Raw genomic sequence first — 27,803 nt, forward strand, 5'->3', positions numbered from 1 at the left:
GGAAATATGAACAGAGAGGGTGGGTTTTGTCTCAGCAAGTCTTGGAAACCTCTCATCTGTTCTCTTAAAAAACCCCCACCAGGATATGATGCCACATCCAGAAGGCCACACAGGCCATGACCAACCAACATAACAACCCCCCCCTCAGCTTACGGGTTAGTGCCCAGCCTTTAACCTTGCCTTTCTCTCCCCTACACAAAAACCATGCTTGTCCCAGCTCCCTTCCCCTACCCCTCCCACACTACTGCTTTCACTTGTATACTTGCCCTTACCCCTACCCTCTCTGCTCTCACATAGCTGTGTATATTTCCACACAGTCTGCTTTTACCAGTTCTTACGGTCTCTTCGCTTGCAGATTTCTTATATTTTTTCTTCTACCCTGAAGATGAAGGCGATACGTTCCTCCGAAACATCGGTTAACACCACATATACACGGTGCCAAATCCCAGAAGACTGCTTTCTTCATAGTCACTGCCATGAAAGCCTCAAATCTTACATAAAACTGCTTTATTAATGCAATCTGCAGACTCAATTACAGAGGAATTTTTTCCCAATATTTCCTTAATTAGTAAGGCAATAACCAAAAGCTGTTCCTGAATAATGATGTTATAGTCTAAACGTGCATCAATCACATTGCCCTTTGTTACATCAAACATAAAAACTTTACTATTTCTTCTAAATAATTCCATTCTAAATCATATTTGTACTTATTCTAATACAAATAGCATTCTTGGGAATCGGCCTATAGGAAACATAATTACTGTATTAATATTCTCAGTTTACCTTTGATTTCAACACGCCTTTCATTAGCATATTGTTAAAAACATAAACTATTCTTAAAAAGTCATAGGAAAATGTTTCTTATTATTGCAGGAAAACTGTTGGAAGTCTTAATTTCTAAGATGTAATATTACACTCTGTTACTGGCAGCACATTGCATGATTAAAATGGCACATGTGCATGGTCAAGCTGATTAAGCACTGCATTTTTCAACATTAATCTCATTAACTTCAAGTTGCAATATGGCTGCCAAGCCAATTTCAAAAGCATAATCAAGTAAATATGTCTCTAATCTGGCCTGAACAAGGTTGACTTTCATTGATTACAGCAGCAGCTGTGTGCTGTGCTTTGTGATGAAGATTTAAGCAGTGTACACAGTCAGAAGAAACATTAACACTAAGAGATAAATTGGGGCATGCGATACCCAGTAAGCTGTGAACCTAAATATCCCATTGAACATTTTTACACTATGCTCTGACACGGGGAATCATAGCTCAAAGTATCCATGAAAGTCACGTGAGGTCTGTAATTTTTTCTTAGCATGGTGTCGCATACATGCAAGAAGATGTCTCAAAATGTACTTGCACTCACCAACTTCTGCGATTTTTGTGCCACCATTCTCTGTTATTGGCCCCAAAGTCAGATGACTGCTCACTATCAGATTCTGGAACAAAGCATTACTATAAATCTGTTCCAAGTACATTCACCATTCTTGCTTCACATTTCTCTTACATGCATAATTTCTTTTTAAATTTTCTGAACATTGTAAAAATCATATTTATTTTCAATATACATTAAAATTCTTAAAATCATGCTAAATGCTTAGTGGAAATATGAAAATAAGCTTGTTAATTTGTGAATCAAAGAAAGTAATTTTTAATTTATTAAGCACGTCTTTCTGGTATCCTGTGGAACTTATTTCAGTTGTATTTATGATAAGTCAGCAAGCATCCTAAGAGTAACTACCATTTTAATAGAAAATTTAGGCTATGTTGCCTGACTACATAAAGCTTGGCATAGCAGGTGACATAGCATTTATTACTACAAAGCAGAGATAAATTCAAAGAAAATGCTATTTAGTTAAAAAATATAATTCTGTAATAATAATTTCTTTTACTGCTGCCACAGTGTCACACCATATCAGTCATTCAGGGAGTCCATATATACAGCACTTCATTACTCACACAGTACAGCATATTTGATTATCAGAAATTCACTAAGATTTCCACTTAACATTCAGTGTATCATAACCATGTTTACAAACTTCCTTTGAAACATTTCTGTATGCACTGAAACATACCATATGCTGACCACAAAATATTATGAGAACGCCCACTATTAAACCTTCAATACACTTTGGTGCAATGATAACGTACACAAAATTTTAGTCAGATTCATGAAGGAAAGCTTGGAGGATAATATTAAAATTGTATGAAAGAAACAGGGAGTGACAACTGGACTCAATACATCTGGATCAGGACAGGGACCTATGGTGGGGCTGTGGGAAAACAGTAATGAACCTCTGAGTTGAATAAAGGATAGAGAATTTCATCACTAGCTGAGCAGCAATTAGCTTCCCAAAAAGGAGTTCTGCTGTATGGAATTAGTTGATATGGGATGGGGTGGGGAATGGGTGAATTAAGCACAGTCCATGCTGCTTTTTGCTGCGTAGCCATAAAATCAAACATGGTAAGACTAAGATGCTCCTTGTGAGGGAATGAGACTGGAAAGGGAGCATTTCATAGTGTAGTACACAAAATTACCCATAGCATTCTTTGAAGTTTATTAAACTTACTTAAAATGGGAATAACGAAATGAAAACTAGTGAAAGTCACCCATATCGAATTAAAAAAAAACTAGTGAAACAGTTCATGGGTCCTGTATAAAATATATTTTATTCTACATCACTATGGCTGAAAATCAGAGGAGCCCAAAAACTTTCAGTTAACATTATGACAACCTGTTTGAGGTTTTAACGGCAGTGACTATGAAGAGCAGTCTTCTGGGATGTGGCACCGTGTAGATATTGGGTTAACCGATGTTTTGCCTCCCTGAAGATGGAGGCAATACATTCCTCCAAAACGTCAATTAACACAATATATACACAGCGCCACATCCCAGAAGATTTCTCTCTTCATTATGACAACCTGTTCAACAACTTGCGCACTGATTACTAGGTCACAGACAAGCAGACATATATGTCCTCCGTATAAGGTAAAGTAATCCCTGTAACAGGACATGAAGGCCCATATCATTATGAGATGTTCAGGTTCCCACATTTTCTAGACCATCTGCTCACAATTGGTGTTCGCGTTATGAGCCTTACACACCAGCCGCCCTTTACCCCCAGGAAGATTGCTGGTACTCATTTGTGTTGCAGGATGAGTTGACCCCAGGGTTGCAGTGCGGCTGGAAGGATTAGGTCAATTGAAAAATTAAATGACCTCATCTGGAATCAACCCACAATCATCCAGCTTGTAGCATAGTGTCTCAACCAACTACGCTACTGCATACCCCCATGTCCTCTATATAAGGTATTCCCTTTTTACACTGTAACGAATGTATAAAAAGTAGGGTAAAAGACAAGATGATGACCAGAATTACTAGGTTTTCAGACTCTGTCCATCGTCCGGTATTCTAGACTCTAGAAAATGAAATATTTCAGAAACAGATCCAGTTTCTGGAATGTTGTTTCCTAGTTTCTAGAATAACAGACAATGGACAAAGTCCAAAAACCCAGTAATTATGAGTATTATACACCATCCTCCAGACCCTTTAAAACCAAGATGATGACCAGTTGTGAAGAGACGCAGAGTTGCTTACCTTCTTCTGTGTCTGAGGAACTCTCTAACTCAGAGGCAGATGTGTGTTCAGGTAACTCCGACCTTCCAGTAGTTGAAGGAAGCCTAGGCGCTTGTGGTCGCTGCTTTCGAGCCGCATTCCAATAAAAGCAGTAGCAACAACGAAATCCTGAAAAGTTGACATGTAGTTATGATGTCTGATATAATGCTAATTATCAAAAGTACAAAACCAGAGCTGTAACATATCTAAAAACATGAACCAGTTCCTAAAATGTCTTTACAATCAATGATTCCAACATGAGGAGAGGGTTTATCATGCATAATGACACTCCCTTGTAAGGCTTCATTTACAAGCAATGGATCTGAACATTAAACTGAGGAAAATATTAAATGGAGGTACTTTAACATTCAAGTTACTGATTTAGGATCACTGAAGTTGAACATTAAAATCAAGGAACATTAACTTGGGGTTCCAATGCATTGCATTTTTAGCATCATGAACTGCAAAACATTTACAACAACAAATCCCCCCCCCCAAAAAAAAGATGTACCTTAGAAATATACCAGCCACTGAGTTATAGACATACAATATTTTATTTCAATGATATATTTGCTTCCAAGTGACCTGAATAAAACAAAAAGTGACTACTCATTGAAAAGTTAGTTACATATTATTTACAACTGCTTTATGCAATACAGTCAAAGGTTTAAACTGTAATATACACTCATGGTATGAAGATCGTCATGATAAGAGCAACACGAAAGCATGTATATATCATATATCCTCAATTAAATTTATGATGTAAAGAAGGCCACCACCATTAAATTTAATGGAGATCTGATTAAAGAGTGGGATTTTTTTCATGCAGTAGGTAGACAGTGACAACTGACACTTTTCTTACCCTCATTTCAAATGTGAAGTGAACACAAATGAAGTTTATGGATCATTTAATGCCCAAATGTTCATCTCAAATTTTTTGGCTGTCCCTCCATCTTGCAGATAGAATCCTCTCCTTCCTGAGGAAGGTTCTTGACATCACAATGTGTGAGGCCTGACTCCCTCTCCTTTCTATACACTAGAGTAAACGAGCATTCACAAGTTCTGCATGCTGCAGACCAAAGACAACTATAACTAACTTGAAGGAAAATCACCCTTCTTGGGAAGCTAAGAGCCCCTCAGCCAGTTAAAAACTTCCCCAACCATTATGCAGTCCAAAGGTTTATTACTGTGTTCACAGAGATAGCCAGAGCACCCTACTTAAATAAGATGAATTCTATTCATATCCTCCAATCCTATTTGTTTAATACCCACTTTAATATTATCAACCCAACTGTGCTTAGGTCTTTTAAGTGGACTCTTGCATAAGAGTTTTCCATCTAAAATTTTATATGCATTTCTCATGTCTCCTACATATGCTACAGGGTCTGAATCTTGTCTGTACCACAGTTATCCATTATTCTGACAAGATTCATGAGTAAGTATGGGCAAGTCTCACATTTTTTAGATTGAATCAAGAAAAAGAAGCAACAGCACACAAACTCCCTGATCCATTAGAATCATAAAGGTTTGGAAATATCGCTCAACTTGTCAACAAAATCTGTCCCACTTCCTCATTCTCACACAACATGCTTCTCTGTCTATATGCAGTTTTGGCATCTCACATCAAAATGGGTAAGTGGTGTATGAATCAGGAAATTGAAATCAAACACCTAGAAGGCAGGCCCTTGTGAACACAGTAATAAACCTTCAGGCTCCATAAATTTTCCAGAAATTTTTTAGTAACTGAGCAATTGGTGGCTTCTAAAGGACTTAACTCCATGCAGTTAGTATTTCATTTAATTTGCTTAGTGGGGGTGGAGTCCAACTGGGTCCACTTGGCATGGCGGCCACTGATTGGCCTATTGTAGCCTGCCCCAGGTGATTATGATGATGGAGAATTTGGTGGAATGAATATTGGCAGGGGAAACCGAAGTACTCAAAGAAAACCCACCCCAGCGCCACTTTTTCACCACAAATCCCACTTGACCAGACCCAGGAATGAACCCGGGCCACCACGGTTGGAAGCCAGCAACTAACCGCTTGAGCTATGGTGTGGCCTTATGCAGTTAGTTAGTACACTTCAGAGCACTGTGAAAAGTGGCTAGTTTTATCAATTGCGATTACAAAGAAAAAACTAGTCAATAAAGAAAGTTCTGTTCTCATTTCAGTTACATCATTGTTTCTAAGTTCTTGTTCCAGGCTATGAAAGCCATGTTCTCATATGCCTATTGGCCCATATGACCAAGAATATATCACTATATATAAAAATATTTGGGATCAAAATATGCTAACCACGTTTATATGAAAAAAAAAAAAGTTTTCTTAGCCAGAGTAGTCAAAACATTCAGCAAACCTTACATCTTAGAGAACAATCAATATTTTACAAGTATATTTTGTTATTTCATTCATTTAGAAGCCTGCAATACAGATTATAACACTTAATTTCATATAGATACACTCAAATTCCTCCTTCAGGGCGATTCCATTATGAGACTCGCAATTTTTGCAAATCAAAGCATAACGATTGTTAGGCCCATCACCAACCAAGTACCTACAAACTTGTTAAGGTAGCTGCGATCCCTTGGTACAATGGGTCGAGGCATGGGAAGAGCAGGACCTCTAACAACATTTCATGCTGCTCTGAAATTAGATATTGATTATGTATTATTATTATTATTATTATTAGATGGGGTGGGTTCTCCTTGCACTTAGACCAGTTATTCGTCCATTGTGCGTCCCCCTTTAATTTCTACTGTCACCATACCCTACCGGTACTGGTGCATGCTATCAGCCCCGTTCAGCCAACGAGGTCGGCCGTCGGTACCTGATATTTCTGCCATCTACCAGAGGCATTGGAAGCTACTTGGGTGGGAAATTGTTGCCTAATTTTGCTCAGAGGTCTTCTAGAGACATGAGGATCTTTTACATGCAGTAAATCTACGATACGAGACCCACGGCTTAAAGTCCCTCTGGGGGGACTTGTTCCCTGAATTTTTCCGCCCTTAAAAATTCCACAACCTCCGCTGGGTTTGAACCCGCGTACATTGAGTCATGAGGTGGGAACATTACCCCTAGACTATGGAGGCTGCTTATTGATTATGTAACTATTCACATACAAATTTTTCCATTATGAACATTACGAGACACTGCAAATATATGCGTTCTCTCACATGTAACATCTTCTCACATAAGCTCTATTTCCAATGGTACAATACACAACTGAAGTCAAACACAACTCTTACAACACCATGAATAAGAATTTCAACAAATTTATTATACACATTTCAAACAATATACAGTGGTCCCTCAACATGCCACTGATTCAGATATACCATGGCAGTGATCATGTTCCCAATATAATTACATATATTTTACGTCATACAAATTTTTATGAAGTGTTCTAGTTACATTATAATACTGCACTGCAATATTCCTTGCTGTAGACTGCAGGTACAGAGGGTCAATAAACAGGAATGTGTCTACCAAAACTGAGCAAGTTAGAAAATATTAATGAAGCAACAGACCCACAGAAAACGCCTTCATTTACTGTATCTGATTAATATTAAGCTCACTCACTCATGGAGCTGAGCACTTCTTGAGAATCCACCAATTGTGCAGCTACTCAAGAAATTTCCAGCATTTTAAGGAACCCGAAGGTTCATTACCATGTTCACAAGGGCCCTCCACCAACCCCTATCCTAAGCCAGATCAATTCAATCCATACCATTCCATCCTATCTCTCTGAGATCCATTTTAATATGGTTCACCCACATATGCCTTGGTCTTCCCAGTGACCTCCTTCCTCCTGGCTTTGGTGTGACCATCATCAGGTAATATACTGTGACATGTTGCGCAATGGAGGACAACTCCTCCCCCCCCCCCCCCCCGCACCGCCGGGGCGGGCGGCGCCCGCGCTCCGCCCCCCCCCCCCCCGCNTGGCGGGTGAGTCAGCGCTCCGTCACCCCCCTCCACGCGGTGACGTAGCCCCCCCGCACTGTGACGTGGCACAGCTTCCCGCTGTGACGCAGCACCGCAATGCAACGCTGCTGTTGACATGGGCAACAGACATCAGCAAACGGAATAAAAGCTGGCTGAGCAGCAAGCGAGAGTTAGTGTGTGCTCAACAGTTCTCAAAGGCAGCAGTTACGAGTTACGGACGCGTGTGTGAGAATCAGTGATAGTTCATGATAACCGAGTAATAATTGGGAGTGTGTGATAGAGTGACACTTATATAGCACCCGTACTGTGAAACCTGTAGACTACTGACAATAGAGTGAATTGAATATTGCGAACAGGATTATAAAGTGTGAAACCCCACAACTGTGTTATAAATAATTGTAGCTGAGATTTGTAGGTTGTTAAATAAACCAATTAACAATCCGAACGGCGTCTTCAGTAACGAAACACGTTACAATATTTATATTGTGTGTGAGTTGATAATCTGTTACAAATTATTATCATTCATGGAAGCCTTAACTTAACTGATTAGAACTGAAGATTAAAATCCAAGTTTTGGTATATTAAAAGTTAATTAAATTAGTATGCTTCACTGTATCTTCCCATCCTTGGCTTAGGTCTACTGCACTGTTCTCTTCTTGTATTAGTTCTGTGTGGTGTTGGTCAGTGGATGGTTGAAGACTGGGTGTACTTGCATATTAGTCATTGAAGTTATTAGCTTAATTTCCTCAAAGTGAAGGTTAAAATCAAGTTGCAACTTATTTATATTACTGAACTGAATACATGCCACTGCTTCCTTCAGTCATTAGCAGAGCTGTGCTCTGATGTTAGTTTGGGAGATGTATCATATTTACCTGGCACTGATAATTATGCATGGTCTGGGTTGTATCCCCAACATCGTCTGGATTAATGCTTAGTTTGTCATGAATGGGTGCAGGTGCAACAGCACCCATACTACCATCTAGATTTGGTGTATGGAAACCCCCACCAGCTGGAGTATGAAGTGCTAGAGAGAATGAAGCGAACAAAAACTATTGGTCTATTTTACTTACAATTATGAACAATCTACACTTGAGCACACACAAGCAAAGCAGGGGATATTTAAATGCTTACAATTTTAATCTCTAGGTGAATCTGATGCCATCTAGTTTTCAAACTGTTAAGTACATTCAAAAGCAAAAACATGCCATTTCTTATACATATTTCTGATTCCCATTCAACATTTTATTCAGAACAATCATGCCAAAATAAACTATGAGTATCAAAAATTTAAATTAATTTTTAAAAATACAAGTTTCCAGTTGCAAGTTGATACAAACTGTATTTGCTGATACTTTTCTTAGTTTGTTAATGTTTAAAAGAGCAACTAAAGCCAGGCAGTACAGTTTTCCCTGAGAATATGGTCTTTAGGACATGCAAGAAATTACATACCTCTTTTGACAAGTTCATTTTAAAAGGTGGACCACTAAAAATACAGACGTCTGTGAAGAAGGGGATATGGAATGAAGTACTAACCATCACTACGTTGGCTTATGAATGAAGTTGCAAGCACCATGTTTGGTGTAGTGACAATTTCCCATTGTGGAGTCATCCCTGAGAAATCTGAGCTATGCAAGTGTGTATTCAATCCTCCTTTAAGAGGTGTGTCTACATGTGTGAGAGCCATCATGTTCTGAGCCTCCTGCAAGATCCTATCAGTTGTCAGTGCCGGAGTACGGGGTGTTTGAGAGCCCCCTGCAAGGGTCAGAGAATAATCAGCCAGCAGTGTATCTGAAGGCTGGTGTCCACCCTCAGTAGCAACTTCCCGTGCTGCCTCACTGGGACGTCACAGTTTCACCATCCAAGGCAGCTCCTGTGAGGAAATCAAGCAAAATCAAGTCAACTCCTAAACCAGTCATTTTCACACAATGAATGCACATTTATGCAATCGAAAACATTATCACATCACATCAAAGTCCCTACTCATACAATTCTGATATCGAATAAACATGTGACAAAATTATTTTCGTGCTAATTTTTTCAATAATAATGTTCCACAACATGAAGCAGAAGAAGAAATATAAAAATGTGATATTTCACAACATTCCCATACTTTCACTGCTCAGGAAACCACCCTGAAGTTAGCATAGCTCACTCAGTATAGTGACTAGGCTGTGGGCTGGGCAGCTCAGCAATTGGAGCCAACGCCTTGCAAGTGAAAGAGATCTTNATGAAGAAGAACCATTTCATTGGGATCAGAGGACAGTGTCAGGAAATCAGTGGGATCCTAGAATTTTTGTAACAAGAAAATGCTTATTTGGTAAATCTCTTCATATTGTGACACAATGCCCAAAAGCTGAAATAGTGAAGTCAGAATAGACATTCATTTCTAGGCACAACTTGGTAAAAGCATCCCTGTGGCAACGAATACACAAGCAACAACTGAGTAATTTCTGTTGCTATGCAGTGGTGCTGTAACATGCCTTCTCAACAGCAGAGAGGCTGTGTTTTCTGTGTTCGTGCAAAGTGATTACAAAGACGAGTTCATTTGAGAAGTAGTAGTGGAGTTGGTCAAGTTTTGAGAAGTCAGGACATGAGCCTGGGAGCATAGGAATTGAACTGAATCGAGTCTTCAGAATTGGCAGTTGCAGAATAATAGCAAGAAAGGAATTAGGCTGTAAAAGAAGATTTCATGTGTGATTTAAAGTTATGTGGGACTAATATAAATCCACTGCCTGAATATGATCAGTAAAGACTGAGAATCCTAGTGTGTGTACAATAGTGAACTGTAAAGTGTGTGAAAATAGTGATAATGATGTGCTGTCTGTAGTCCTGAGTTGTGTGAATAAGATGTCAATAAATCCAGTCATCCAATCCAGGACCTATCTATTAGTTAAGCACATAACCCCTACATGTGACAAAATCATCAGTAGCAGTGTACAGTGAAGTTCTTTTAGGCCATATAATGAAGTATGACAGGATAAAAAACAATGCTATTCTGTTTCATAGAATCAGTCTTCAAAATGACATAGCCAGAGCGCCATGCATTCACACTTAAGTATCTTACTGTTATACTGTTATAATCATACTTAAACCACTGAGTAACAGTGTCAAAAATTCCACAGGACGCAGACTGACAGGAGACAAAAAATTAAGATAGAATGTTAATGTTTAGGCACATTCAGACTTTTAACATATACAATGGACTATGTGGAAGCATGCCACATATATTCCATGTGACTGTGAGGCCATAGCTTATTTCAGACTTCTTCACCTGGGTCGGTTCTACATGGAACCAAGTGACTTTTATGATGCCCCCATAAATAAAGTCCTACATTTCATTGGAACTGTAGGATTAATAAAGGGTTACTCCAAAGGGGAAGCACAAAGATCACTGAAGGTTGCAGTGCATGGGTCGGATTTTATGGCTCACCCCTTACACACATACATACATGTGGAAGCATTCTGTAGAAGTCCTACAAAGATGCACTTCAAATTTTAACTGATAACAACAAATATTGCAAAATGAACCAACGACTATACAATCGAGCAATTATATATTACTGAGATGAATCCACATTTATTAACACTAGTCCAACAAAATTATTTTCCTGCAATTTTAATTTTGTTTTGTTCTCAAACCTCTGACTTTTGGAGCATGTCTCAGGTATGGATATATATAACACTTACAAAGAAGAAAACTCAAATCAATATAGGCTGGTATATGTTTATAAACATTTTAGAGAAATGTGCTGCCTCCATCTTCAGGGTAAAATGCCACTCTTCACAGTCACTGCAATGAGAACCTCCAATCTCAAAAATCAATATATATTGACTATACAACTAAATATGTGCTTACCTGGTCTGATATCTGAGGTTCTGGTAAAACCAACTTGCTGCGCTGCTTAGCTGGCTCTTGATTCTGCAGCTTAGCCATAGGAATGTCATTCTCCTTTCGCTGCTTCAATTTCTGTTTGTCTGTACGGCACTCATGCTAATACAAATATAGAACATGTACATTATAACAAACAAATCTTGTGTAAATCTTAATGCAAACTTTATGCAAAGGACAGCCTGCTTGGGAATTATGGGAGAAATGAGAACAGCTCCAACAGCTGCAATGGAAATCCTACTAGGACTCCCCCCACTGCATTTGCAGATGGACGCAGAGACCAAGTTAGGAAATTACAGATTACATTGCAATGATCACTGGAGACCTAAATCTGAAGGTTTTGGACATGCATACATGACTTGAGACATGAACAAAGAACCCATCCTACAGATGGGATCTGATAAAATGCTACCTAAACATTTTTATGATAGACCCTTCACAATCAGACTTCCTGATAGAAGTGAATGGAAAGAGGGGTTTCAACCCAATACAAAAGGGGGACTAATCTGGTATACAGATGGCTCCAAGACAAATAAAGGCACTGGAGCTGAGGTGTATTGTGATGGAACAAGGCGGAATAATACCTTCCGCCTTGGTCAGTACACAACAGTATCCCAGGCAGAGGTGTATGCCATTAAGGAATGCATAGTTGAGAATTTTGATAGGAACTATAGATATAGGAACATCTATATCCTATCAGACAATCAAGCTGCAATTAAAGCACTTTGTACACACCAAATCACTTCAAAATTGGTTTGGGACTGCCACCAATTACTCATACAACTGGCCAGACATAACAGAGTACAACTCATATGGGTGGCAGGTCATGAGGGTATTGCAGGGAATGAAACTGCAGATCAACTGGCAATAGCAGGATCTGAACAGCCATTCATAGGACCTGAACCAGCTTGCGGCATCTCAATTGGAGTTGCCAAGAAAGTGATCATGGACTGGCCTGATAGAAATCATAAAAAATACTGGTAATCCATAATTGGACTCAAACAGGCAAAGGGTTTTATATCAGGACCCTCTGCCAAAAGAACGAGGGGCCTGTTAAAATTAAACAGAGCTCAACTAAGATGGGTGGTACGGATCACTTACCAGACATTGCCTCCTAAAAGGACACCTTTTCAAGTTGGGACACACACACACATCCTGTGTTCAAGTTCTAAGGTCTCCAATTTTTTTTTCTCAGGACTGGGAGCAGATAGACACATGCGGTTTAGTTTAAAATACGTGTGCACTCTTTGTGAATGCGTGACAGAGATGGCAGCACTGTACAGCACATAGGGTATAGCCAATCCCACATCCTGAACAGGGGGGTGTAACTCAAATAGGGGAGAGGGAAACATGCAGACCAGCCATCTNTAGAGCCCTGAAAACTAGAACGCTCGCGTGGTACAGTTATTGAAGCAGTTTTCACTAGTTCTAACACAATCCATACCAATTAGCGCTTTACAAAATTATGTCATTGTTCCCTACTCCTTCCGCTTCCTTAGAAATTATTTATTACATTGGTGCACCTTCAACGTAATAAGGCCAAAGGCAGCTTGTATTTGCTATTTCAAGAAGCAAGTTTCATGCGTGTCCTGAAGTTAAGTTATAAATTGGCTTGACCACATTAATGATGGATTCAGAGCCGTAGGTTTGTTTATGTTCGAAATGATTTCACATGCTTGAGGGTCAGTAAGTTGGTAATTGTGTGAAGTAATGTCAAAGAAGTTTGCAGTTCATAGTGAAAAGTTAGCCCTGTGTTGCTTTTCATTTCAGTTTCCAGTTCTTCCAGATTCATCATTCGTATGGTATTCTATTATATGATGCTATATAACCTAGGCAGTCAGAAAGTATAGTTAGAGAAACTGTGAATCTCATATTTCTGAAGGAATTGTGTTTGCTTCAGGACTGGTGCTGCAGTGCACACATCTGCTGTGCAGCTCACTGACAATATTGACAAGGCACTGGAGGTAAAGGAGGCCCCACAAGTGGAAACAAAATATATACTTATGAGGCCAGAAGAGGTGTCTCACCAGAAACAGCTTGATGGCTACATAACTGTGGATCAGCCGGTAAGAAATTCATCTTAACAGTGAAGCATTGAATGTTCAAATTTAGTTTGGAATTCTCGATAATTAATTGTGTTGTGCTAAGTGCCTAAGTGTGGGAATTTACATAAGCTATTTGCAGTATCCAGCATACATAAAAATGGAAGGTTCCTGTCAAAATTTTGACAATTTCCTGTTTTGCACTGTGGACCAACACAGACAGCCCTTACATGTGCAGTTTACTGTGTGATGTTGACAGCTTATATGACAATCAAGGCTGCTATAAAGAAGCGAAAGTATTGGTTTCTAGTTTGTGAATGTGGTTTTGAATCCTCATTACAGTTTTTCTTTTTCTTTTTTAAATTACAGGAGTGAAACTTAATTTGTTCTGATTTTTATGCTGAAATATTGTAATGAAAAATGCTTCCCTGTACATGAAATTTGGTCACTCTTATCTCGTGTAGTACAGGAGGCTGTATACTTACATGAAACATATTCCACATTCTGAATATTTCAGTGTAGATTAATTTTGGAATTGTATTTTAGGCTTGATAGTACGGTATATTTACTTCTTGAGAAGCCATGTCGTTTTATCAATTTATCTCTTCATATATGATATGCATATATACATACATACATAAATACATATTTCCACTTTTCCATTGCCAAAACATATACATTGGTGTATTAGTTAACTGTTACATCATGTGTTACTAATTAAAGTGGCTAGTTCTTAGGCTGATGTTTTACAAAAGAGTATGATAACTGATTGTTCATTGTAGTCCCAGTGTCAAAGACAGGGAACTCTTGATTTAATTCTATTGCATTTTGTGAAGAAACTATCTATATATATATTGTCACGTGTTGTGTGTATGCCACGCGACAAGTAATAACTTCACGCCTTATTTGATATAGCGAATTTATTGAACACTCGCTCTCACAATCACACAATTTACAATCTCCCAACTACTGCCATCGGTATCACAAATATTTCTCCTATTGTATTATATCTCAGCATCCTGTTGCACTCTACACGATAAATGATACACACTCCGTCCCAAGTGCAAACAGTATATATTATATGTCTTTGATCTTGTTCTCTTCTACACTACATGTTTTGGCCTCTATCGGCCATCATCAGGTGTATACTCTAAACGTTGCTGCCACAGTGAAACCCAGTTTTAAATTTAAATTTTAAATGTTAAATTTTAGACTGGGTTTCAGTGTGGCAGCAACATTTAGAGTATACACCTGATGATGGCCGATAGAGGCCGAAACATGTAGTGTAGAAGAGAACAAGATCAAAGACATATAATATATATTGTTTGCACTTGGGATGGAGTGTGTATCATTTATTCTCCTATTGTAACTGCCATGCACTTGATACGATGTGACTCAGCGACTGCTAGATTGAAACTGTCTTCGGCGGCTGCTACATTTTAACTGTCTTAGGGGGCTGCTACATTTTAACTCCTTAGGCAGTGTTGTTCTCTTATAAACCCTCAGCCAGACAACAGAAAGCGCCTCGCTTCCCTGTTGCCTAGTCACCTTCTTTACAGGGGTTGCTGGGCAACACTGTCGAGAGTTGTCTCCTGCTGTGTAGCAACTGCGGTATCCCCCACTACGTCACTGTGGGAGGAGCTGCCACATCACCGCGGGGGAGGGGGCGCCCACCTGGCGTTGCGTACCGATGGAAGGAGTGGGGGTAGGTGATGTCACTCGCGAGACGCACGTGACCCCCACTTCCCGTTGCGCCATCCACGTCATACTGCTCCCTTCTAAAGGTTGTTTGTCCCGAACAGCCTTACGGTACATCCCCATTCCATTTTCTTCCCGTTGCTGTGCTCTCCAACCACTACATCTGCTCCTCCTTTAAGACCAGCTTGTCTCGAGCGGTTTCCTGCTAACGTGCCCGAATATCCAACTGTATCACATTCACTCCTTCACTTTTTCTGGGGATGCCAGTGTTTCTAATTTACCGGCTCCTCCTCTGCTTGAAGTCTCTTTTTCCATTTTGGAGGGCATCGTCCCTTCCACAAAGTCCAATCCATGATTCTCCGCATCCTGCTGAAAGTCTTGGGCATTCGTTTAGTGTTTTTCGGACTGTAGGTCTCATATAAGATTGTCCTTAGTGTTCCTTCACTTCCCAGAGGAGCTCGCTCTCGCGGGCTCCACTTCCCGATGCCGTCCATGGTTGTCCTCTTCTTCCTCCCATGTAGCAGTCCCTTGCCGCGTTGATCCTTTGTTCCTTTATGGTGCGTCCATAAATTCTTCTTGACTGGCCCTACTCTCTGATTGCTCACTCAATCATGGCCCTGGTGCGGTTTCTCCCAACGACGTTTTCCTTTTGCCGTTCCACTTTCGCACGGTGGGTTGTTCCCTTGCTGGCAAGTCCCAGTCTCTTGTGGTGTCCACACTTTTTCTGGGTGGTGTTCCTGAGGGTGTCTCTCTTGAGTCGTGCCACTGTTGCGCGACGGGACATCCTTGTGTCGTTTCTCTTCTGCTTTTGCAGTGCCACTTTTGCACAGTGGCTCGTCCCTCTGCTGGCCATGGCCAACTTCTTCTGGGGTCCACAATTTTCCCGTGTCGAATTCTTCATATTTTGCTGGTTTTGGTCCCTATGCCTTTTCTTCTTCGGTTCTCCGACCGGCATTACTTCGGCGTCTTCTACGGGTACCTCTCGTTGTTCTGCCGCCTCAGGTTTCATGTCCACTGAGGCCGGCTTTTTTTCTTCTGGACGTGCCTCTATTTTTTGGCAGGCCATCGACATTACGTCCATGTCTGGTTTGATTACAGCCACCATCTCCTTTTGGCTGGCGTCCGTCTCTTCTAGCCTGGCGGCCATCATTTCTCTCCAGGCTTTCATTTCTGCATCCATCTTTTCTCCCCAGGCCCTCATCTCTTTCAGCAGGAGTTCCATCATCTGTTGTGTGTCCCTTTTTCTTTTTGTAGGATAACACTCAATGCACAATAATTCGTTTGTGGCGTGTTTAAGTTCGTAGACAATTCTGACACCAAATTTTCACATGTTGGGTGTATGTCACGCGACAAGTAACTTCACGCCTTATTTGATATAGTGAATTTATTGAACACTTGCTCTCACAATCAGACAATTTACAATCTCCCAACTACTGCCATCTGCAGTATCACAAATATTTCTCCTATTGTTACTGCCATGCACTCGATACAACCCGACTCGGTAACTGCTAGATTGAAACTGTCTTCAGTGGCTGCTACATTTTAACTGTCTTAGGCAGCTGCTGTGTTTCAACTCCTTATGCAGTGTAGTTCTCTTATAAACCCTCAGCCAGACAACGGAAAGCACCTCGCTTCCCTGTTGCCTAGTCGCCTTATTGCTGGGCAACACTGTCGAGAGTTGTCGCCTGCTGCGTAGCAACTGCGGTATCCCCCACTACGTCACTGTGGGAAGAGCTGCCATGTCAGCGCGGGGGAGGGGGCGCCCACCGAGCGTTGCGTACTGATGGAAGGAGTGGGGGTAGGTGATGTCACTCGCGAGACATACAGTTCACGTGACCCCCACTTCCCGTTGCGCCATCCATGTCACTATATATATATAACAATGACTACAGTAGTTAAGTGTTGTTCCCTCTTTGAAGGTATAACTACTACATATTCTTTCACTGACAAGGTAGGCAACCAGAGAATGGGTATTGCTGCTTTTATACAGATGGCTTTTTACAACAGCTGGTTAGTGAAGAAGGCTGATTTTTGGAATGTGTCTCCACACAGTTTGGTAGATATAAATACCAGCATTTCAGAAAAATATGCAGTCCCTGTATTCAGGAAGGGGAGGCAGATTCCTCAGAAATGTTGGTACCTCTCTACCAAACTACATGGGATTATATCCCAGAAGACCATAATCTTAATGTAAGATTTGATGTTTTCACGTCAGTGACTATGAAGAAAGCAGTCTTCTGGGATGTGGCACCATGTAGATGTAGTGTTAACTAATGCTTTGGAGGAATGTATTGCCTCCATGTTTAGGGTAAAAGGAAAAATAAGAAAATCTGCGAGTGAAGAGACAGTGAGAACAGGTGCAAGCAGACTAATGTTGGAAATAAACTCAACTATATGAGAGCAGGAAAGGAAGGAACAATTCTACATGGGAAATCAGTGGAGAGGGAGAGGGGAAGGGTGTGGGACAGGAGCAAGGTTAGAGCAGGTATAGGATATTGTGCTGGGGGAGAAAGGCAAGGTTAATGGAAGGGCATTAACCCTTAAGCTGCGCGGGGGAGGGGGGGTGCTATGTGAGTCAGTCATGGACTCTGTGTCCTTGTGGATCTGGCGTTGACACCATCGGTTAACACCACATCTACACGGTGCCACATCCCAGAAAACTGCTTTCTTCATAATCTTAATGTTCACTGTTGTGAGAACTGTCTTATATCATGTAGTTGATGAATACATTTAAAAAAAGTGTTATTGTTCTTGTTTACATGCCTTATTATTGTTTTGCAGTTATACTGTTTAATGTGCAGTGACTGATGATTTTCACTGTTGTAATTGAATAGATGAATATTTCTACCATCACTGGAGTCCCTGAAGAACACATCAAGACACGCCTTGTAAGGATCTACAGACCATGCAAGAATGCCATGCAGTCTGGTACAGACAACACCCATCACTGGGAGATGGAGTTTGAAACTAGAGAACGTTGGGAAAATCCACTCATGGGCTGGGCATCCACGTAAGTGGCTTTGTTCCACTGTAATATGTCATGAAGTGTCCCATGGTGCTTGTTTCGTTTATCACAGATTTCTTCTGAGGAGATATGTCAGTTTTTTCCAAGAAGGGAAAGAGGCAGGATTACTGGGAGAGCATTGACCCAGTAGCCTCAGGGGTAAGCTCCCAAACTGTGCAGGTCAGTGCACCATTGGCAGCTTAGCCCCAAGGCTAATGGGTCAATGCTGTCCCCATAACCCTGCTTCTTCCCCCCCACCCTGACAGGATCCTGTACTCACTCTGGCCTGCCACCTGCTGTCCCAACTCCACAGACCTTTCTCCTCTCCTCTCTATTGGTTTCCCATGTGGCCCACTCTCCCTCCCTTCCTGTGCTTATGTAGCTGGGTGTTCTTGACTGGTGACTCAGTCTGCAGCCACCTGCTCATGCTGGTTCCTCGCTCGCGAATTTTTTTGCCCCAATACGTTCCTCCGAAATGTTGGTTTACACAATATCTGCAAGGCACCACATCCCAGAAGACAGCATTATTCATAGTCACTGCCATGAAAACCTCAAATCTTACAAATAAAATATGGCGTATGTCAGTTTTGTCTTGGGACCCCTTTTGTTTTTGTTGTTCATAAATGATTTGCCCCAAGCTATTCAAGAAGCTCAGGTGGTGTTATTCACATATGACAAGTATATTACTCATTGAGAAAAGTCACATCTTTAAGAGGGAAAATTTGAAAGTTACAAAACAATTAAAAAATTGATTCTTGACAGATAATCTTATAATAAATACTGAAAAGATCAAAGCAATCCTATTTCAGGGAAGATGATCCAGTTTAATTCACAGACCTGTTCTGTATTTAAATAACAAAGAAAGAACTTATTTATCAAATTTAAGATTTTTAAATGTTTTGGTATTTATATCACAGAATACTTAAGCTGGGCCACTCATATACAATACATTTGTCAAAAATTAAAGAAAGCTCTATTTGATTAAATCCTTACACAACTCAGTAAGTATACCTGTATTAAGATATGTTTATTTTACAAAATTTGAATCTCTACTAAAATATGGTATTATATTTTGAGGGGGAGTAAATGACAGTAATGAAGTACTTAAAATACAGAAAAAAGGTCCAAGACTTGTTAAAGAAGTTAAAAAAGGGTATCTTGTAGAAGTTTGTTTGTTGATTTTAAGATTTTAACTGTATTCATTATATATATTTTAGATCTTATGCTTTATAAAAAAGAATAAGATCTATATGACTTGGTATTCTGATATTCGTAAGTAGACACAAAAGGGAAAAGGATTTGTGTGCCCAATTATGCAGTATCGTTTGTTATAAAAAATGTAATTAACATGGGAATAAAAATACATAACAACTTACCCTTCAAACTAAAAAGAATAGGAAATTTTAAGGTTTTTAAAAATAAATTCAAAAGTTATTTATTACAAAACTATTTTTATTCCCTACAAGAGTTTTTAGTCACAGTGATAGACGGTAGTCTGGTAACTCAAGTTAGTCTTGATGTGATACAGAAATATATAGATGGTCTTTGGACTGTTATCTTCATTAAATATATGATGCTTTGTTTTACATGGTAGACTTGTGTTTTCTGCAGTTTAACCTTTAATGTCCGAATGTCACATGTATATGACACAAGCAGCAACCGGAGTTGGCCGAATGACACATATATATGACGCAGGACACGTGCACTCTTTGGGAGCGCTGACAGAGTGACCTTGGATTTGAAACGAAAACAAACATATGTTAGGTCATGTTAGTGGTTCATTCCTTAGCTCTGAACAAAGAAATCGTTTATCTCAATCCTGGTTTCAAAACTATTTATGTTTATATATGACTGTTTATGACCTGGTCAGCCAAATATAGCCCAGCTTTGTTCTCAGAACTGCAGAGGAAATATTCGTGGGTGCTTGCAGATCAGTGCTTCCAGAGCTTTCAAGGAAGTGTGAGGTTTTCAAGGATTGGTTTTCAATGGCGAATTATCAGTTAGGAAGTCAGTGTTGGATTGTGTAATATTTCTTTTTCACTTAAAAAGTTAGTGTCAGACTCTCATATATTTCTTTTTATATTATTTTGTGTCTTGGAAGAAGTATAAACCCACTGAGCCAGTGTTACTTTGTGAGTAAAAGGCATCTTCGTCACTGTGACTTTCCATATCAGTGTTGGACTGGCACCTCTTCAACTACTATTACAATTATTATTTTTTATTGCTAGTGGGGTGGGACTAAGTCCCTTGTACTGCTGCCACTTCTGGCCTATTGTACCATACTATTACAGTTACTTTGCATCACTATTTTGTGAGTCTTTGTCAATCAACATAATTTATTTGATTTTGCTGGGAACCACCCCTCCTCCAAGATGGAACCTCAAAAACGTGCCCGATATTCCAAACTTCTCGATGTAGAAGAACTGGAGGAAATACTGATGGAAGAGGAATCTGATGAAGAGTTAGAAGATATCAGTGAGTTCACTGAACCTCGAGCAAATATGTCATTGTCGTCATCATCATCATCAGACGAGGCAGAGGAAACGGAAATTAGGTTTCATGATAGAAGACCTGGGGATTCACCAAAGGTACTAGACTTCACTGGTCCTCTGAGTGGAATCAACAGATCAGCTGCTCCCAATATAAATGCACAGTCCTCTCCTTTTTCCATTTTCATTCTGTTTTTCAAACAAATATTCCAAATCTTGTTACAAGAAACCAACAGATATTTTAACCAGTTTATGGCATGCCAAGATGCTCCAGGCTCTTCTGTTCAACCGCCTGACATTACATTTGAAGAGATGTATAACTTTTTGGCAATAATTATTCAAATGGGCCATGATCAATGGGACACCCTCAAAGATTATTGGTCAAGAGATGAGCAATACTACACTCCATTCTACCATAACACCATGGTATGAGACCGTTTCTTCCATATTTTGAGATTCCTATATTTTGAAAATAATGAAGCTCCTGCAAATCAAGATGACCCAGATTATGATAGGCTCTGGAAAATTAAAAAAATTGTTGACAATCTCAACAACAAATTTTGTGAACTTTACGATCCAGCAGAACGTCTTGCTGTTGATGAAGTTATAGTGTTGTTCAAAGGAAGAGTGATTTTTTGTCGGTATATCCCACTTCTGACACCAGTGTAACGTGTCTTGCGTTACTGAAGACGCCGTAGAGATCGTTAACTGGTTTATTGAACAATCTACAAATAACGGCTACAATTAATTATCTCACAGTTGCGGGGTTTCACACTTTATAACCCTAAGCGCATTAATCTGTTAACACTGTTGCGGGGTTTCACGACTTATAACCCTATGCGCAAATCAGTTCACTCTGTCTTCAGTAGTCTACACGTTTACAGTAGGGGAGCTATGTATCACTGTATCACACGCTCCCAATTACACAATCACACACACGTCCGGATCTTCTTTCCGCGACGGCTGCTATACTCCAACTGTAGTCGGCTGGCTGTTACTTTATAACTCGGAATGTCTTCGGCGGTAGCCACACTGGAACTCGAACTCGAACTCGAACTCGAACTGATCGATACGCACTCTGCATCCACTTATATAGCTGCAGTGCTTGCCTGTGGCGTAATGAGTGCCACGTCACAGTAGGACGTTGATTACGGTTACGTTAGCGTTGCGCGTTACGTCACCGCGNGATCCAGCAGAACGTCTTGCTGTTGATGAAGTTATAATATTTGTTCAAAGGAAGAGTGATTTTTTGTCAGTATATTCCAAAGAAACGCAAAAGATTTGGTATAAAAATTTACAAGCTTTGCGATTTTTTTGGGTATACTTATGACATGACAGTTTATTTGGGCAAACAAAGGCAACTTGCGACAGAAGAAATTACATCGACACATGGCATTGTTCTCCAGCTAATTCGATGAGTAGAAGGCTTGGGACACAGAATTTACATGGACAATTATTTCAGTTCTCCTGCTTTATTTGACGATCTTTTAGACCAGAAAATAAATTCATGTGGCACCATTCGCAATGATAGGCGTGGAATGCCACAAGAAATTTGGCCCAAGTCAATGAAATTGAAAAAATGGGATATTATTACAAGAGTCAAGGGGCATCTAAATGTTGGTCGTTGGAAAGACAAGTGTGATGTGTATGTTTTTAGAATTTGCACCCTCCTTCATTGGAAGGCAACTTCCGAGAAGAATCTGGCCATGCTGTCAAACCCCATGTAACTGAAGACTACAATGCACACATGGGCTTTGTTGATAAATCTGACAGGATGGTAAACAGTTATGGCATTGCTAGGAGGACATGGAAGTGGACAAAGAAATTGTTATTCCACCTTCTAGATATGACTATTCTAAATGCATATCTATTACACAAGTCATGTGGTAGAAAAATGACACACAAAAAGTTCCGCGAAATATTGCTGCGGGATTTGATTCTTCAGTCGCATGAAGCAAATATCACGGTCAGTGGCGTTTCTCGGGGGAGGCCAAGTTCATCTGAGCAGTGGCTACACCTTTACAGTGTCTACACTGTCTGTTTTCTGGCAATATATTTATAACACAGGCACTATAACAGTCTCACTGAATTATAGACAGTGTCACATAACTTCGATCAAGGCCCCGTATTCCTAGTCAGATCCCGCGTATAGCTTGTGGTGGGAGGAGTTTCTTAACACTCGTTCTTCCACTGGCTGCCTGTCACTTCTCACACCCTCCACCCCCTTGTCTGAAATTTTTCTTCTCCGCATTCAAGGTTACTCTTGGCCTTGTTCGAAGTTACATGACACTTGCTATACACATAAAGTCTTCTCTTCACACTCTTGCAACTAACTCATTTCTTCAGAGGCTCCTGTACAGAACTGAACTCTCAACTGAACTGCACTGAATCTTATATTGTCTCAGCATGAACCACGCACAGAATACACAGCCCTATGCTGTTGCATGGCGGAGACCACATAGAAAATAGAGCTCTGTACTGTCGCATGCTTGTATTACTTAGCAACAGCTGTTTCTGTGGCTCAGCAGTTCTTGCATGGAGTACATGCAGTAACTGTGAAGATTACATTTTCTGGGATGTGATGCCATATAACCTGGTAGATAGTTATTAGCATTTCAGCCTTGAGGATGGAAGCAGTAGGTACCCTGAAACATTGGTAACCAGCTATCACATTGTATGGAGTTATACCCCAAAAGACAATAATAAATAAACTGAAGGTGTCTTGGGATAGGACCTTTCAAAAGTAAAGTAGCATGAGACTAGAGAAAATGGCGTAATGAGGAGCTTCATAATTTGTGCTTTTCACCTAGTAGTGTCAGTGGCTAAATGGAGGGAGGATTAGATGATCAGAAAATGTAGCACACATGGGAGAAATGAAAAATGCATGCAAAATTATAACTTTATATCTTGCAAACTGATAGACTTATCCACACATGCTGTATGAAGGGAATAATTTCATTAGGGGCACAGTTATTTATGGAAGAGTAACTTCACCTGATTTATTGATTTTTGCGAACTTAAATGTTGTAGAGAGATTTTTCTCTTCAGTGTTTAGACTGGCTCTAGTGCCCACGCAGCCCTCTATCCAATGGGTACTGAGAGCTCTCCCCCCCCAGGTAAAGTGGCTGGGGCATGATAGTGATCACTGACCACCATTTAGGGCAGGGGTCTCCAAACTTTTCAAACCTCGGGCCACATTAGGTAATTCAGCACTCTCAACGGGCCAGATAAAATGAGAAATTAATAGCTCTAGGTATATGAGTTTTATTGAAAGCACAGAATTTCATAAACTAAATACAAAGTACATGAGAATAAATTATCATATATTAATGACAACAGACAGTAGCAGCAAATGCTCATATTTTCATCACAAATTATAATAAAACCATTAATGTGAATGATGGAACTCTTTTTGCATTCTTAAAATCTGATTAAATTGAGGTTCAAATTTTGAAACGCTAATCACAAGTAGCGACTTTAAATGTTCATCGGATAAATTTGCCCTGTATTTCGACTTTATGTACTTCATCTGGGAAAAAGTTTGTTCACACAGATATGTCATCCCAAAAATGGAAATAAATTTACAAGCAAAATTCTTTAAATTTGGAAATTGCTCAGAGTTCAGAAATTTATAAAATTCGATCAAATTTCCTTCCTTGTATTTGTCTTTAATATGATAATTTTCCTGAAGTTCAATAATTTCCATTTGAATTTGACATCTGCAGCATCACAGTCAAACAGATTTTGAAACAATCTAATTTCCTGAGCACTGGAAGCCAAATCAGGAATTCGCTTCCGAAATTGTTCCTTCAAATCTGAAATGACTAAATTTGCAAACGAGGAAGGAAATTCTGCTTCATTCTTTTTATGCAACCCTGCACAGTATAGCATATGAACAAAGTTACAATTTTTTGCTTGGCTTTCCAGAAGTATCAACTTTGCTCTGAATGCCTTGACAAGTGCAAATGAATCACAGACTTAAGTTATTTTCACCCTGCAACTTTAAATTCAAATGGTTCATGTGGTTTACCATATCAGCAAAAAATGCTAATTTCCAAAGCCCCTCGGTATCTGATAAAAGTGGTTCATGATGGTTTTACTTGGTAAGAATATATCAATTTCATTCCTGAGCTGAAAGAAGCACGAAAGAACCTTTCCACACCCTAGATCTAGGGTGAAAGTGTAGAAAAGGTGGAACTATACTGCCACATCCCCATTTATCTTCATGACATGGTGCTTAATTACTTTGGCTTCAGGTTTTTAGGAAGTTAGCGACTGGGATGATTTCTGGAAAGCTCAGCACCTAATGATATACTGAAAGGACAGAATCGTTCCATAAGCCAGTCTTCACTCATGCAAGTAGTATATAGAACTATTTTATAAACTGAAGTTGAATATTTTTTGACTGCGATTACTTCTGGAAAAATCAAAAACTCTGCTATACTGAGAAGACTGAAGAGTTCTGTAATTGGGTCCTTGGGCCATACAAGCATATATGGGACTGCCCTATAAGGTTGACAGTGATTATTTCTAGAGAAATAACGTCTAATGACATACTGAGAAGATAGTTTTGTAAGCCAATTTGTGGTCTAACAAGTGGTATCCAGAACTGTTCCATAAGCCAGAGTTAAACATTTGTTGATTGGGATTATTTCTGGAAAAATCAGTATCTCATGATATATCAAGAAGACAGAGTAGTTCTGTAAGGCAGTCTCAGTACATGCAAGTGATATGTTGAACTGTTTTGTAAGCCAAAGTTAAATATTTTGACTGATTATTTCTGGGAATATCATCTAATGACATATGGAGAAGACAGAATACAAGGTGGTTCAAATATGACTGGGACTGATTTGTATGTAAACAAGCCCTGCGCAGCAGCTGTGCGACCTTGAGAGAGTGAAGCCACAACCTCCACCCTCCCTCCTGTTCGGGTTAGAACGTGTTCAGTCCTGTCTGGGAGTTGCTAGAGTGATGAGTGAACAGAAGGTACCGCAGAGCATGGAACAACGCATTGTGATTAAATTCCTTGTTGGAGAAAATGTCCTGTCTGCTGAAATTCGCCACAGACTCCAACAACAGTATGGGGAAGAGTGTCTCTCATGGACCCGTGTGTTTGAGTGGTGTAAGTGCTTCAGAGAGCGCATGGAGAATGAACCGCATGATCGTCGGCCGTGAACATCAGTCACCAAGCCAAACATTGATCCTGCAGATGCACTTATTCGTGAGAATAGGCGCATCACTATCAGGGAACTTGGAGCAATGCTGTCCATCGGTGTTGGTAGTGTAGAAGACATCGTGAAATACCACCTGCACTATCGCAAGGTGAATGCATGGTGGGTACCATGCACTTTGACAGATGTGAACAAAATGGTGTGCATGCAAGCTGCCAGTTGTCATCTACAGCAGTTTGAAGACAATGGTGATGCATTTTTGAAGTCTGTAGTGAGTGGTGGCATACCAGTTCTCCCAAACCCAAGAAAGCACGAAGGAGCCATTCGGCAGGAAAAGTGATGGCAACGTTCTTCTGGGACTGGCATGGGGTTATCCATGTAGACTTTCTGACAGATGCCAGAACAGTCAATGCAGCTTTTTACTCAGACCTCCTGGCAACAGACATGAAGGAAAAGGTCCAATCCAAGCCTAAGACAGGTGGAAAGTGGATAGCCTTCCTTCAAGACAATGCATGCCCCATACAGCCAAAACAACAATGGAATCCCTCCAGAAATTGAAATGGAACCTTCTGACACATCCACCGTACAGTCCCGATTTGGCCCCAAGTGATTTCTACCTGTTCGGAAGGTTCAGTTCAGACTTGCAAGGCATGCGGTTTGTGGATGACGACGCCGTCATCCAGACTGTTCGGGAGTAGATACGCTGCCAACCACAAGCCTTTTTTGAAAAGCGCATCAGGATGCTTCCAGAACGTTGGAAAAAATGTGTTGACTCCGGAGGGCAGTACGTTGGTTTAAAGAAAAATCAGTCCCAGTCATATTTGAACCACCTTGTAGTTCCGTAAGCTGGGCCTTGGTCCTTCCAAGCATATTAATAGGAGTGTTCCATAAGCCAAAGCTACATTGTTAAGCACCAGGCCAACTTACCTTCATCTGGTTATCTGAGATCAACTTACTGGAGCTTTGTTCAGACTGCCATGTACAACAAAACGAAATGTTTCTTTTTCAGAGCACACTTTGAGTTACTGGTCAGTACATGTAGGTACCTTTTGTGATTTCTAGACATATGTGGATAGTTTTCTGTTATTTTCTTTTCAGTGAAATACTTCAAGCTACAAATGTACTGCCAGAAATGGCTGGGCTGTGAAGTGCCCGGGAGTGGAGTGTTAATAAGTTGGATGTATCTCTGTTGTAGTGGTGATCCCCTTTCCAACATGAAGGTACAATTTCATACAGAAGAAGAAGCCATTGCCTTCTGTGAGAAGAATGGATGGAAGTGGTATGTGCAAACACAGAAGAAGGAGAAGGAACTGAAACCAAAGTCATATGGAGTTAATTTTTCATGGAACAAAAGAACTAGGGTTTCCACAAAGTGAAGCAAGTATTCATAATATGTAAGATATGATGCTAGTTTAAGCCTATATTATTTGTATGTAGGACAATAAAGAATTTGACTCTCCCTCTGTGTAAATCTGGAAACATTACAATATTTTAAGATATAAATATAGGATTTTTGTTTTCTAATAGAATGAATATTTTCATAATAGCAACAGTTAAGAAAATACTGTAGAAAACTTAATGTGGGTTTAAATGTGTGGAGCCTGAAATTTATCTGAATGATAATGAAGCCTTTAACCCTTTTGCGCGGTCATTTAAATTCCGCGGCTGTCTCTCCGGCGGTAATATATTCAGCCGGCCATTTAAATTTTGCTTGAAAATGATTTATTCATCATTGTTCTTAAATTCTATGAGATAGGAACATGAAACTTTCACTAAAATGATCTTAAAAGGTGGTTTTATAACCTTACCTTATAATATGAGCGCCCGGTATCTCAGCAATGGAAGCAGTTTGTTTAGAATTTGAGCAGTGAATGGTACGCCTTGAAGCATCAAACTTTCACTAAAATGATGTTAAAAGATGGTTTTATAACCTTGCCTTATAATATGAGC

At 40.0% G+C, this 27,803-nt stretch overlaps 1 protein-coding gene and 2 long non-coding RNA genes across 4 annotated transcripts in view; 1 reads left to right on the forward strand and 2 right to left on the reverse strand.

The window, feature by feature from the left end:
- The window catches only part of LOC111870369, a 12,544-nt gene extending 7,180 nt beyond the window's left edge, over positions 1 to 5,364 (reverse strand). The window contains exons 1-3 of one of the 2 annotated variants that reach the window (XR_004513651.1): positions 4,484 to 5,364; positions 3,604 to 3,750; positions 1,372 to 1,444 (exon numbers count right to left, since the gene is read on the reverse strand). This is a non-coding gene — a long non-coding RNA (uncharacterized LOC111870369). The remainder of the gene's footprint in view (positions 1 to 1,371; positions 1,445 to 3,603; positions 3,751 to 4,483) is intronic. The other variant, XR_002843838.2, reaches the window with a different exon arrangement.
- A 746-nt stretch (positions 5,365 to 6,110) lies between these two features.
- Positions 6,111 to 12,589, reverse strand: LOC111870371. The gene is made up of 5 exons (XR_002843839.2): positions 12,551 to 12,589; positions 11,417 to 11,551; positions 9,094 to 9,430; positions 8,433 to 8,584; positions 6,111 to 6,261 (listed from the first exon to the last, which is right to left on the reverse strand). It is a non-coding gene; the product is annotated as an uncharacterized LOC111870371 (long non-coding RNA).
- A 555-nt stretch (positions 12,590 to 13,144) lies between these two features.
- Positions 13,145 to 27,324, forward strand: LOC111870372 (NADH dehydrogenase [ubiquinone] iron-sulfur protein 4, mitochondrial). The gene is made up of 4 exons (XM_023862601.1): positions 13,145 to 13,251; positions 13,350 to 13,515; positions 18,024 to 18,199; positions 27,049 to 27,324. Exons 1-4 carry the CDS (start codon positions 13,160 to 13,162, stop codon positions 27,227 to 27,229), a joined length of 615 nt encoding a protein of 204 aa, XP_023718369.1. The 5' UTR covers positions 13,145 to 13,159; the 3' UTR covers positions 27,230 to 27,324.
- Positions 27,325 to 27,803: the final 479 nt, after the last annotated feature.

The sequence above is a fragment of the Cryptotermes secundus genome, unplaced genomic scaffold (genome assembly GCF_002891405.2).
Source record: "Cryptotermes secundus unplaced genomic scaffold, Csec_1.0 scaffold749, whole genome shotgun sequence".
In the NCBI taxonomy this organism is placed as follows: Eukaryota; Metazoa; Arthropoda; class Insecta; order Blattodea; family Kalotermitidae; genus Cryptotermes; species Cryptotermes secundus.

What these genes read in the sequence shown, in the direction of transcription:
- LOC111870372 (XM_023862601.1), top strand. Translation starts at nt 13,160, where the DNA reads ATGTCAAAGAAGTTTGCAGTTCATAGTGAAAAGTTAGCCCTGTGTTGC. An exon ending in CCAGATTCATCATTCGTATG is followed by an intron (nt 13,252 to 13,349) that starts GTATTCTATTAT and finishes TGTTTGCTTCAG; the next exon opens with GACTGGTGCTGCAGTGCACA. An exon ending in ACATAACTGTGGATCAGCCG is followed by an intron (nt 13,516 to 18,023) that starts GTAAGAAATTCA and finishes GTAATTGAATAG; the next exon opens with ATGAATATTTCTACCATCAC.